The sequence below is a fragment of the Engraulis encrasicolus genome, chromosome 21 (assembly GCF_034702125.1).
Source record: "Engraulis encrasicolus isolate BLACKSEA-1 chromosome 21, IST_EnEncr_1.0, whole genome shotgun sequence".
Classification (NCBI taxonomy): Eukaryota; Metazoa; Chordata; class Actinopteri; order Clupeiformes; family Engraulidae; genus Engraulis; species Engraulis encrasicolus.
This window is the reverse complement of record NC_085877.1, coordinates 2,962,672-2,974,158: the sequence shown is the minus strand read 5'-3', so window position 1 is coordinate 2,974,158 and position 11,487 is coordinate 2,962,672. Positions and strand designations below refer to the sequence as shown.

General features: G+C 40.0%; 1 protein-coding gene across 1 annotated transcript; it reads left to right on the top strand.

Moving 5' to 3' along the window:
- The first annotated feature begins 3,209 nt into the window (after nt 1-3,209).
- On the top strand, nt 3,210-11,366 carry LOC134438027 (C-type mannose receptor 2-like). The gene is made up of 4 exons (XM_063187616.1): nt 3,210-3,633; nt 4,311-4,646; nt 10,531-10,619; nt 10,907-11,366. The coding sequence occupies exons 1-4, from the start codon at nt 3,210-3,212 to the stop codon at nt 10,985-10,987; spliced, it is 930 nt and encodes a 309-aa protein (XP_063043686.1). The 3' UTR covers nt 10,988-11,366.
- Nucleotides 11,367-11,487: the final 121 nt, after the last annotated feature.

The following is an 11,487-nucleotide window of genomic DNA, read 5'->3' as shown; positions in this document are numbered from 1 at the left end:
AAATGTTGTTCCAGACATATATGTTGATGGAACAAAGCTAAATAATGTTGATGAGTTTACTCTTAGTTTTAAGAAACACATTAAAAAGCTGGGTAATACTGTAAAGTATAGCATATCAAATTTTAGACATATCCGTAACTCTCTGAGTATTGATGCTGCTGTGACTTATGTCAATGCTATGATCATGTCCCACCTGCATTATTGTTTATCAAGCTGGTCCCAGGCCAACAAGACTGTCTTAAAATCCATTGATTCACTATACAAGCAGGCCCTGAAGGTCCTAGATAGAAGATCTTTTCAGTACCACCATTGTCCTATACTGAGCAAGTATAATATGCTCAGCCTTGAAAACATCATACAATTTTCTGATCTGCGGCTAATCCATAAAATTATTCACAATGCAGCACCCCCACCCCTAAGAACATTTGTTCAACCCTGCTCTGAATTGATGAGCAGAACGTCAAGATCCACCATTAGGGGTGATTGTAGTCTCCCAATCCGACGAACTGCTTTTGCTCAGTCAGCCTTCTCCTTCAGGGCCACCAAAACATGGAATAGTCTACTCAGTAACCTAAAAAGTATTACTGATTATCAGGCCTTCTCAAGGGGTATGAAAAAATGGATATTAACCAACCAGTCTTGTCAACGTTAATCATATGTTTTTAAAATATGACTCACACTGTATGCCATTTTAGTGTGTGTGTGTGTGTGTGTGTGTGTGTGTGTGTGTGTGTGTGTGTGTGTGTGTGTGTGTGTGTGTGTGTGTGTGTGTGTGTGTGTGTGTGTGTGTGTGTGTGTGTGTGTGTGTGTGTTTGACCTATGGCCTATGGATGTGCTNACTTGTTTATATCTAAACTAAACTAAACTAAGCTCATTGATCACAGTGATGGAGTTTGGCCACAAGATGGAGGTATAGTCCACACTACACACAGCACAGAATGTAGAACTATTATATGCCCACTAAATTGTAAATGGGTCAATGTATGGATGCCCAGTGAACAATTTTTGGACTTGTTTGATCTGAAATCCGATCAGCTTGTTCTGATACCATGAACATGACATAAATATGACCTTACCCTGTCCTCTTATTACAATGCCGTATGGTTCAAGCCCAGGCTATAGTTTTTGTCATGTGAACTTTATGCTACCAATGCCGGCATACTGTGAGTTTACAATGTAGGCCTACATGGGACTCACTTCTTCATCTTTCACCAGACACTGCCCAGATTTCCTGATAAGTAAAAACAACACCATTTCAGAGATAAGGAAGTATTAATTGTCATGTGGAGCTATGTGTACAAACCGGTCATGACTGAGGGTTTTTATGCTCATCAACAGTAAGTCTCTGCAGAGACACAGGCGGACATCAAGACTGACTGACAAATATCTGAAACACAAGTCTCTGCTTTTCAGGACATTTGTCAACAAGCCAGTGAGTGTTGTTATTTTTCTGCCTAAAGAATATAAACTGAAAACTATTTGCTGTCACTGCCTAGACGGCACATGCATATTTGAGTGTAGGTAGGCCTACCTGTGAATTAACAATGCAAGTGATTGCTAATGATTTGTTGCAAGAGTTTGTTAGCTGCGTCAGTATTCCGCTGGGGAAAAAATACAAAACTCCTCCAGTAGAAGTCGATTCCCACTCCACTGTGTAGTCAGTTTTGGTTTTTATTCATTTGAAAACATTTCTTAATGTTTTGTTTATGATCAATTAATCATTGCTTATAGGCTAATGCTTTTATGGATATCTGGTTATTCTAAAGTGCAATTTTCCTTCCATTTCTACTAAATCGACAACATGCCCAAAATAGTGGTGCGGATTGGCACTGCCCTCACGATCTGATTCGATCACGATTCGGGAGGTTTCGATTCGATTCTATGCGATTCGATCCGATCCGATTCAATTCTACATTGCATTGCAATGCATTACATTTCTACTGAAAGCAAAGCAAATGTTTAATCAGTCATGATGAGGCAATACTGTCAGTCATGACTATCAGTCATGATAGTCAGATACTGAGCAGCAATTTATTGGCTGTTTTCTGTATCAGTCTTGCAATGCTTTGAAGTACTTTTATTTAATTTAACATTCATTTGCTCCCGAAATATCCACGGAAGTAATTGAAACTTTAAAAAAAATTCTTGGATCGATTCTGGAACTTGCCGCATTGAATTGGATCGTCCATGTCCCGCATTGGATTGCATCGCCGAATCGGTCATTGTTGACACCACTACAGAACACAAAGAGAATGGCTGGCAACATTTTGTGACGTTACCAGATTGATAAAGCAAAAAAGAGTATTATTTGCATTGATTTTATTGTTATTGATAGGCCTAGCTGGAGTTTGTCAGGTTTTCCCAAAATTACACCATCTGTACTACCATGGTATGGTTATACTGAATGCAGTATACTTGACCCTGCTTTCAGGAAAAGAACATTGGGAAAATAATTCTTCATGAAGTTTTTTTGTATTATTAACATAAAATATAGAGAACAAGAGAATGTTCAGTCCATCAAGATAACATGCTGTCACACTTACCTCGTGCTGGTGGCTTTGGTGTTCTCACAGAGAATCTGGAGAATGTGGTTCCTCATTCAACTCCTATCAGGTTGGTTTTCCCTGCTATCATTCAGTCAGCACACTATTATTTTACTAACAGGTGGACACTTTGGGGTTGTGTGTGTGTGTGGGGGGGTGGGGCTGTGTTTGTGTGTGTGTGTGTGTGGGAGAGAGAGAGAGAGAGAGAGTGAGAGAGAGAGAGAGAAGAGATAGAGTTAGAAGAGAGAGAGAGAGGAGGAGAGAGAGAGAGAGAGAGAGAGAGAGAGAGAGAGAGAGAGAGAGAGAGAGAGATGGGGGATGCTTGTTCATGCAAGTGTGTCCATAACTGGATCAAACACAAAATTTGTTGTTTTCATAATCTGGGAGAAATCTACACATGGCTTTAGAGTTCAGCTCTACAGTGTAGCTTATGCTCCTGATATACATGTAATTCTGACAAATAGTCTATTTTTGAGATGTAGAAGTAACAGGCACAAAATATGACATGTTGTAAATAAAGAAGACACTAACATTTACAGGATAAGAAAAAATATACTGAGCTTGTTTATGATCAACAGACTGATGGAAGACAATGTGCCTGCTTGAACAAGTTCTCAATCTCATGGTTTCAAACTTTGTGGTTGAAATATCTTGGTGCAGGCCTACATGACAAAAGGCCTTGATCTGCATTTTCCTCATCAAACAGGTTTCCTCAGCCTCACTGCTGCAGCTGTCTCTCACCAATTTGTGAACGAAGCAAAGAACTGGACTGAAGCCCAGAGTCACTGCAGGAGCCATTACACAGACCTGGCAACCCTCTACAACACTGATGATGTGAATGCGCTGACTCAACTAGGCAGCCCGACCGGCTCTGCTTGGATTGGACTCTATGATGACTTGATCGACAGCTGGAGGTGGTCCATCACAAACAGCAGCTTCTATGGGCCTGGAGAGACAGAGTTTAGGAACTGGAATGTACCACAGGAACCAAATAATGCCTTCGGGCAAGAGCTGTGCGCTCATATGCAATCTGATGGAACATGGAACGACCTACCCTGTGCATCTGCTTTTATAAATTTTGTCTGTTATGGTAAGTAAACACACAGCAACAAATGGGCCTACTAGATTTAATACTGGCATGTCATGGTCCAATTTCAAGTGCGCAGTACAAAACTGTCTGTGAATGCAGTCACGATGAGTAGGCTACATGTAACTTTTAGCCATGTAAAGGTGGGCAGCCTTTGGGGAGTGTGGTTAGGTATGCAGTCTTGTGAAGGAAGAAGCAGTCTTCTGCATGAACTGGTCATAAAATATGTTCTGAACATATAAACATTCGTAGTGCAATGTGGGAAAAGTTTGTGAACCCCTTCAGGGGCGGATTAAGAAATGATGCCCCCCTGGGCCAGGGTCTGGGCCCGGTAGGCCCGTGCATTAATCCACCCCTGAACCCCTGGCAAATGACTTGGAGCCAGGAGTCAGCCAACTTTGGGTAAATTAATGTGATGAGATGACGAGTGTTGGTCAAAGTTGTCCTAAAAACTTTTAATAACACATTGACTACCAAATCACTGGATCTGGACATTTAAATCACAACGCCAGGATCTGCGCCAACCCAAGAATATTTTTGATAACTGTAAGCTACTGTCCGGAACTGTTATATCAAAACCACATCCCAACTATCAGGCAGAAATCCAAGTAATTCAAAAGGATTCACATACTTCTTCTTGCCACTGTTTCAATCACTGTTTTTTTCTGTTTGTGTTATAGGAGGTAATGATCAGTATGTTCTCATAAACCAAGGTAGGACATGGAATGATGCCCAAAGTTACTGTAGAGCCAACTACATTGATCTACCAAGCATTAGGAACGCAACAGAAAATGAAAAGGTCCAGGTTGTAGCCAACGGTAACAACGTATGGATCGGTCTGTACAGAACCAGAACTTGGTCGGACGGCAGTGACTCTTCTTTCAGACACTGGAATTCGAGCCAACCTGATAACCTGAATGGCCAACAACACTGCACTGCAATGTCATTTAGTGATGCCGGCCAGTGGACAGATGAGGACTGTGCTACCACCCTTCCTTTCTTCTGCTACATAGCAGGTAAATGCCAGTAGGGGACAACCAGTGAATGCACCCCTTTTAACTACCTGTTCTGCGAGTGCAATTTCCTAAAAATAGTATATTTGCTAATTTCAAAATGCAGTTGTATTGCTCACACTACACTACCCTTGACTTATCCTTATCTAATGACACAGCATTTTTTTGTCCAGCCCATACCGAGATCCTGGACATTGTTAAGGGGGGAGGGGGGTGTCATATTATCCTGCTGCGCTGTTGTTGCATTGTCTGTGGATGTTGAATATTTTTTGGTACATTTAGAGTATGTTAAGCCAATTGGATAATGGTAGCAAACATGCCCAAAGTGTTTTCAGTTTTTGAAAAAAGGATGCATTCACCTGCAGTCAGAAATGTACTCTGGGCTGAATTTTTTTTCCATACAACCCCAATACAACAGAAGTTGGACTGAAACCTAGAAGTCATTGACTTTTCAATCTCATACTCATATTGCCTCGTCAGCCTGCAGATGTATTTGTCCAATTCCAGTAGCCTATTGGGTCATTCCATGTCAATTCACACGCCTTCCCCACATGACCCTCTCCGATTTACGCAATATCTCACATACAGGTACCTTTTGATGTCAATTGAAAGAATACCAAGTATTAGCACCCTACGTCCAACGGTTGCGGAGATTAAGCCCTCCAAAGTTGGGGTGCCATGCCCACTTTTCAAGCCTGTGAATTGCATACAAAATTTACAAGCAGATTTTGACACCTCTGGTTTTAGTTTGAAGGAAGATACAGGTCTAAAAATCACCATGGTCCCTCCAGGGGCACCAGGGCACTCAGACTTTTAATGATGGAATAGGAGGGACTCAAAAACAGCTTTTGGACAAAATGACCTTACGGTACCCTCTACTTCAGACCTCAAATTAACCATGTGGGCACTTGATGACTGGAACGCCCTTTTAACCCCATGTACAGTAGCACTGTATCAAACATTCAAGCTTGGAAAAACTTTGTTTTTCAAAGTTCTTCATATTAATCTTGGCCATTAAAGTATATGTTTTTGTCTATGTGTTATCACAGTGTCTGTTTTGTCTGCTGCCATCTGCTGGTCAAAAAACGCAACAACAGTGTAATGTAAGAAAACAAAAGTGGCCTAGAAATCGAGACGGCCCTAGGGCTTAAGCTCGCTAGGCTACCAATAAAGCACTTTAATTCTCCAGTATATTGCTATATATTAATTATGATTTTAACGAGCATTATGCAGAATGCTCAATAACATGCTTGTTAAAATCATAATTAGTATATATACTGTATAATAATTATAGTGCTTTATTGGTAAATTATGGGCAAGATTTTCCAGCCCCTTTTGTTTTCTTACATTACGCTGTTGTTACTTTTTTAGACCAGCAGATGGCAGCAGACAAAACAGACACTGTGATAAGATATAGAGAAAAACATATACTTTGAAGGCCAAGATTAATATGAAGAACTTTGAAAAACAAAGTTTTTCCCAGCTTGAATGTTTGATACAGTGCTACTGTACATGGGGTCAAAAGGGCGTTCTAGTCATCAAGTGCCCACATGGTTAATTTTAGGCCTGAAGTAGAGGGTACCGAAAGGTCATTTTGTCCTAAAGCTGTTTTTGAGTCCCTCCTATTTTATCTTTTAAAGTCTGAGCGCCTACATTTTTTGGAATACACTGTACAGTTCCCAAATATGATGGAAAATCAATTATAACTCCCAAAGCATACATAGTTTCCAAGATCTGGAACCCCAAAATGGCAAGACTCTTCAACACGCTTATCACAAATTCAGTTTTTAAGGCTTAATATAGCCAAAAATAATCAAGGCATGCCATTTGTAAGTACATCATCTAGTAGACAGGGTCATATTGAGGGGCCATGGTGATTTTTAGGCCTGTATCTTCCTTCAAACTAAAACCAGAGGTGTCAAAATCTGCTTGTAAATTTTGTATGCAATTCACAGGCTTGAAAAGTGGGCATGGCACCCCAACTTTGGAGGGCTTCATCTCCGCAACCGTTGGACGTAGGGTGCTAATACTTGGTATTCTTTCGATTGACATCAAAAGGTACCTGTATGTGAGATATCGGGTAAATCGGAGAGGGTCACCTGGGGAGATTCTAGGGAATCATGTGAATTGACATGGAATGACCTTAGTGTTTGCACCATGGAGGTAGTATAAGAACTGGAGAGAGTGAACAAGTCCCGCCTCCAGTCATTTCAATGGGAAATGCTAGGCTAGTGAATTCAGCCACATTTTTTTTGCTAATCAGCGAAGCTAACCAGCCAAATCCTGCCCCACTGGTTTGAACCATAACGACAACTAGAAATGCATTATCACAGAAAATGCTGGAAGCGGGCTTGCCTTTTGGGGCAGAGATGAAACAAAGTACTATTGAGAAAACAAAGCTAAAAGAAATCTTGGAAAAACTCCATCCACCCAGTCAGAAGTTATTGGCCAAACAATTCAGCCATCTTGGATTCAGCCATCTTGAAAGTGTTGTAGCTCTGCGTTTTGGGGATATACTAAATGACATACATGGTATTTTAAGTTGGCTAAGGAACACTGCATATGATATAATTTTGAAAATCAACATGGCTTCGAGCGGGATTCGAACTCACAACCTCCATATCTGTAATCCAGCCCCTTTGCGATTGATATTAAATGACATACAATACATGATATTTGAAGTTGGCTGAGGAACACTGCATATGATATCATTTTGAAAATCAACATGGCTTCGACTGGGGTTCGAACCTCCAACCCCCATATCCCTAATTCAGCACATTTGCCATTCATACTAAATGACATACATGGCATTTTAAATTGGCCAAGGAACACTGCATATGATATAATTTTGAAAATCAACATGGCTTCGACTGGGATTCGAACCCCCAACCTCCATATCTGTAATTCAGCACATTTGCCATGCATACTAAATGTCATACATGGCATTTTAAGTTGGCCAAGGAACACTGCATGATATAATTTTGAAAATCAACATGGCTTTGACTGGGGTTCGAACCCCCAACCTCAATGTCTGTAATTCAGCACATTTGCCATCCATACTAAATGACATACATGGCATTTTAAGTCGGCCAAGGAACGCTGCATATGATATAATTTAGAAAATCAACATGGCTTTGACTGGGGTTCAAACCCCCAACCTCAATATCTGTAATCCAGCACATTTGCCATCCATACTAAATGACATACAAACCCCAACTCCGATGAAGTTGGGACATTTGGTAAACAGTGAATAAAATCAAAATGCTATCATTTTCAAAACATTCAATCTATTCATTAGATGGAGAATAGTGAAAAGACAACATATTAAGTGTTAAAACCGAGAAAAAATATTGTTTTGGGGGACATATGTACTCATTTCTAATTTGATAAATCCAACATGTCTCAAAAGAGTTGGGACGGGGACAATAAATGGCAGCAAATGTCGAGGAAGACTAAAAACAAAACAAAAGACAACACTTAACAGTTAAATACATTAACCGATGAGATGATTTTATATAAAAAACAGTGTTAATTCATATCTTGGACATGATTTCACCAGCTTAAATGGTGTATTCCTTGTCATGTTTTGCAATGTTTTCCTTTCTGTAGTGCTTACAGTGTGACAGGTCTTGACCAAAAACCCACCATTTTATCACCTGCTGGTCCTTATGATGGAGCCAAACTGTTAAAACATAGTAGAGAATGCAATTTGACCTTACTATGTGGCAGTAATTGAAGATCTCCCTTCAAAATATAATGCATGAGTGGCTTTTCATGCTGTTTAAAACCCATTTATACCATTCAACACTGTATTTAACTCTACAGATGAGTGAGAACATCTTAACCAATGCACTACTGCACCCGCATGCCATCATGGAGGCTGACTTTTGAAGCTAGCACTAACACAAGTTGGATGGTCCATTTTCACTGTAGCACAGGATGTGCAATGCTCTATTATTGTCAAAAAGAATGGACTTCTACAACTTCTGCTGACTTCTGTAAGCAAAGGACAGTTTCCCATGTCTTCTGGGTCTATTTCAAGTGAGCTCAGGTGCTTAGGAGAATGTTACACCCCTGTATCATTTTCATGCATTAAGCATTCTTAATATGGTCAATTTTCAATAGCTCTAATTCCTGGAGTGCTAGAGTGAGACTACAGCCAATATATATTTCATGATGTCATGAACCTATACAATGATTTATATTAACAAAAATATGTCTTATATACTCTCAATCATGGTAAATCAAAGGGGATTCAAACATGTATGTAATAACTATGGTAATTATTCCCTTTGCATCTTTAATTCTGAGTGACTCAGCCTCTCTGTGATGATCTTATACCTGGACACCTATATTGTCCGCCAGTACAATTCATTTTGAAATGTTCTTCTTTGTTGTTTTATCTTATTTGGATGTTTACTAAATTTCACTGATCCCCGTCCCAACTCTTTTGAGACGTGTTGGATTTATCAAGTTAGAAATGAGTACATATGTCCCCCAAAACAATATTTTTTCTCGGTTTTAACACTTAATATGTTGTCTTTTCACTATTCTCCATCTAATGAATAGATTGAATGTTTTGAAAATGATAGCATTTTGATTTTATTCACTGTTTACCAAACGTCCCAACTTCATCGGAGTTGGGGTTTGTACATGGTATTTTAAGTTGGCTAAGGAACACTGCATATGATATAATTTTGAAAATCAGCATCGCTTCAAGTGGGATTCGAACTCTCAACCTCCATATCTCTAATCCAGCACATTTGCCATTGATAATAAATGACATACATGGCATTTTAAGTTGGCCAAGGAACACTGCATATGATATAATTTTGAAAATCAACATGGCTTCGGGTGGGATTCGAACCCTCAACCTCCATATCTCTAATCCAGCAGCATGCATTCCCATTATGCCAAGCAGCTAGCTGTCATGCACAGTCCAGCAAGACTATATCACATTGCATTGAAGAGCTGAACAATAGACTTCTAGAATGGCTGCTCGCACCTGCTCGTTAAGAATAGAATCTTGAGACAGTGGCAGTTAAGATGGAACCCTTCAGTGGGAGCACCTGTTCTGATACTAACTGACAGTTAGTATTGAGCCTTAAACAGGGGAGAAAATGAGAATGAGTTTTTTGTCTTTACAACATCGTTGTAAAAAAACTAAAAGGAGTTTCTCTCTAACAGTCTTTGAATGAAGTTTATAGGTTAAAGGGTTCAGGCACAAATGGACCTCCGTGTGGGACATGCGCTGATCTCTTGAAAAATGCATTTTTGGAAAGACTGGGATTCCCCATAGACCCAGACCTGTTTTTTTTACAAACCTGCCATTTAAAAAGTATTGGGAGTTGGGAGATGAAACTTTGACAATTTGGAGACATCCCATAGAGCTCGCTAACAACGCGTCAACTAAACTTCTAGGTGAAAGTGTTGATGTTTTATGACCGAAAAAGCCTCCTACACTCTAATCTTTAGAGTGGCGGAATTTTGGTTCATGGAGGTTCCACCACTGTTTTCAATGGGGACCCAGGCTTTAACAAAATCGCCAAAAACGGGAAAACGACAAGAGACACGGAGAAGCCTATAACTATACGCGATCTCCAAGCCGAGACGGTCGTTTTAGTGTTTGAACGGTGTCTCTATCTCGAAAGGCCTAGGAGGAGATCCATTTTCTATTTTACTGCTGCCCTGCACAAGACCAATAATAAAAGAAACAGGACTTAGAGATTACTAATAATCGGGCCTTGCTCTGCAAGGGCCATGCTCTGCATGGTCCTTGCTCCGCAAGCCCGCTTAAATGATTTGGTCCCACCCACAGCCTCTGGCTCGTCATGATAATGTCATGCTATGTGATTTGTAATGACTGTAGCCTACTTGCTGTCCACAGATAGGCCTACTGTTGTCACTCTCAGGGCTGTGGTTGATGCTGCAGATGAGCTAACCGAAGCTGAGATTGAAGAGACAATCCTGAAACCAGTAAGTGAATACAAAACATTTATCATACACTTCCTGTTAGGGGGCAGCTGATGAGTTGTGTTGGATGAGTTGTTTTGACTGAGGCTGCAGAGGTGGACAAACTAATGACCTACTGGTAGAGTTAGTTACACTAGTGGAAAACCCAATGGTCAGAAGTTAAACAGATATTGTAAAAACAATGCTATAAATCAAGAGGTGTGTTCTCTGCACCTCGACTGCTTCTGAAGCAGTTGTTCACACCAGTGTCTCCATGTTCTCCTGATTGATCTTCTGTTTTTGATCCTCAGCTTCGTGAGGAGCTCATCAGAAATGGGCTTCCAAACAGCACCAGTCTGAGGCTGAGAAAAGTTTACCAGACCAACCCATGAAGACATCTGTCTGATTCAACATTCATTAGTTAATCTTTTACATTATTGCTGTGGTATAGCACAACATTACCTGAGCAACCCATGATTTTTCTGATTCTTCTGTAATAAACTGCTACATTAAATGAAATCAAATCAAATGATCCTCTTTAAATGCATTATACTGTACTCTAGTGCCATTTTGATGTGGTGAAAGCACTGCATGGCGTCCATGATCAGGAGATGATTATAGCTTAATACATTTAATGGTATTTTGCAAACATCAGTATGGTAGGGGGAAGCAAAGTTGTGAGTCTCAGGAAAATAATAGGAAGTCTGAGCAATGCTATGGAAATACTTCAGTTAGCACATTCTTCTCACTCCATTGGTAGGCCTAGTTGATTCTTGCATGTAGTGCACTTCAAAATGGCACAGTGATTAATATTGATTTTGATAAATTGATTTTAATATTGATCAATAAATCATTAATCATCTCAGTTTTGTGTGAAGCTCATTGATCACAG

Excerpts from the sequence above, each read along its gene's own strand:
- LOC134438027 (XM_063187616.1), top strand. The coding sequence starts at position 3,210 with ATGACAAAAGGCCTTGATCTGCATTTTCCTCATCAAACAGGTTTCCTC. Across the intron at positions 3,634-4,310 it reads TATAAATTTTGTCTGTTATG|GAGGTAATGATCAGTATGTT; the intron begins GTAAGTAAACAC and ends TTTGTGTTATAG. Across the intron at positions 4,647-10,530 it reads TTTCTTCTGCTACATAGCAG|ATAGGCCTACTGTTGTCACT; the intron begins GTAAATGCCAGT and ends TGCTGTCCACAG.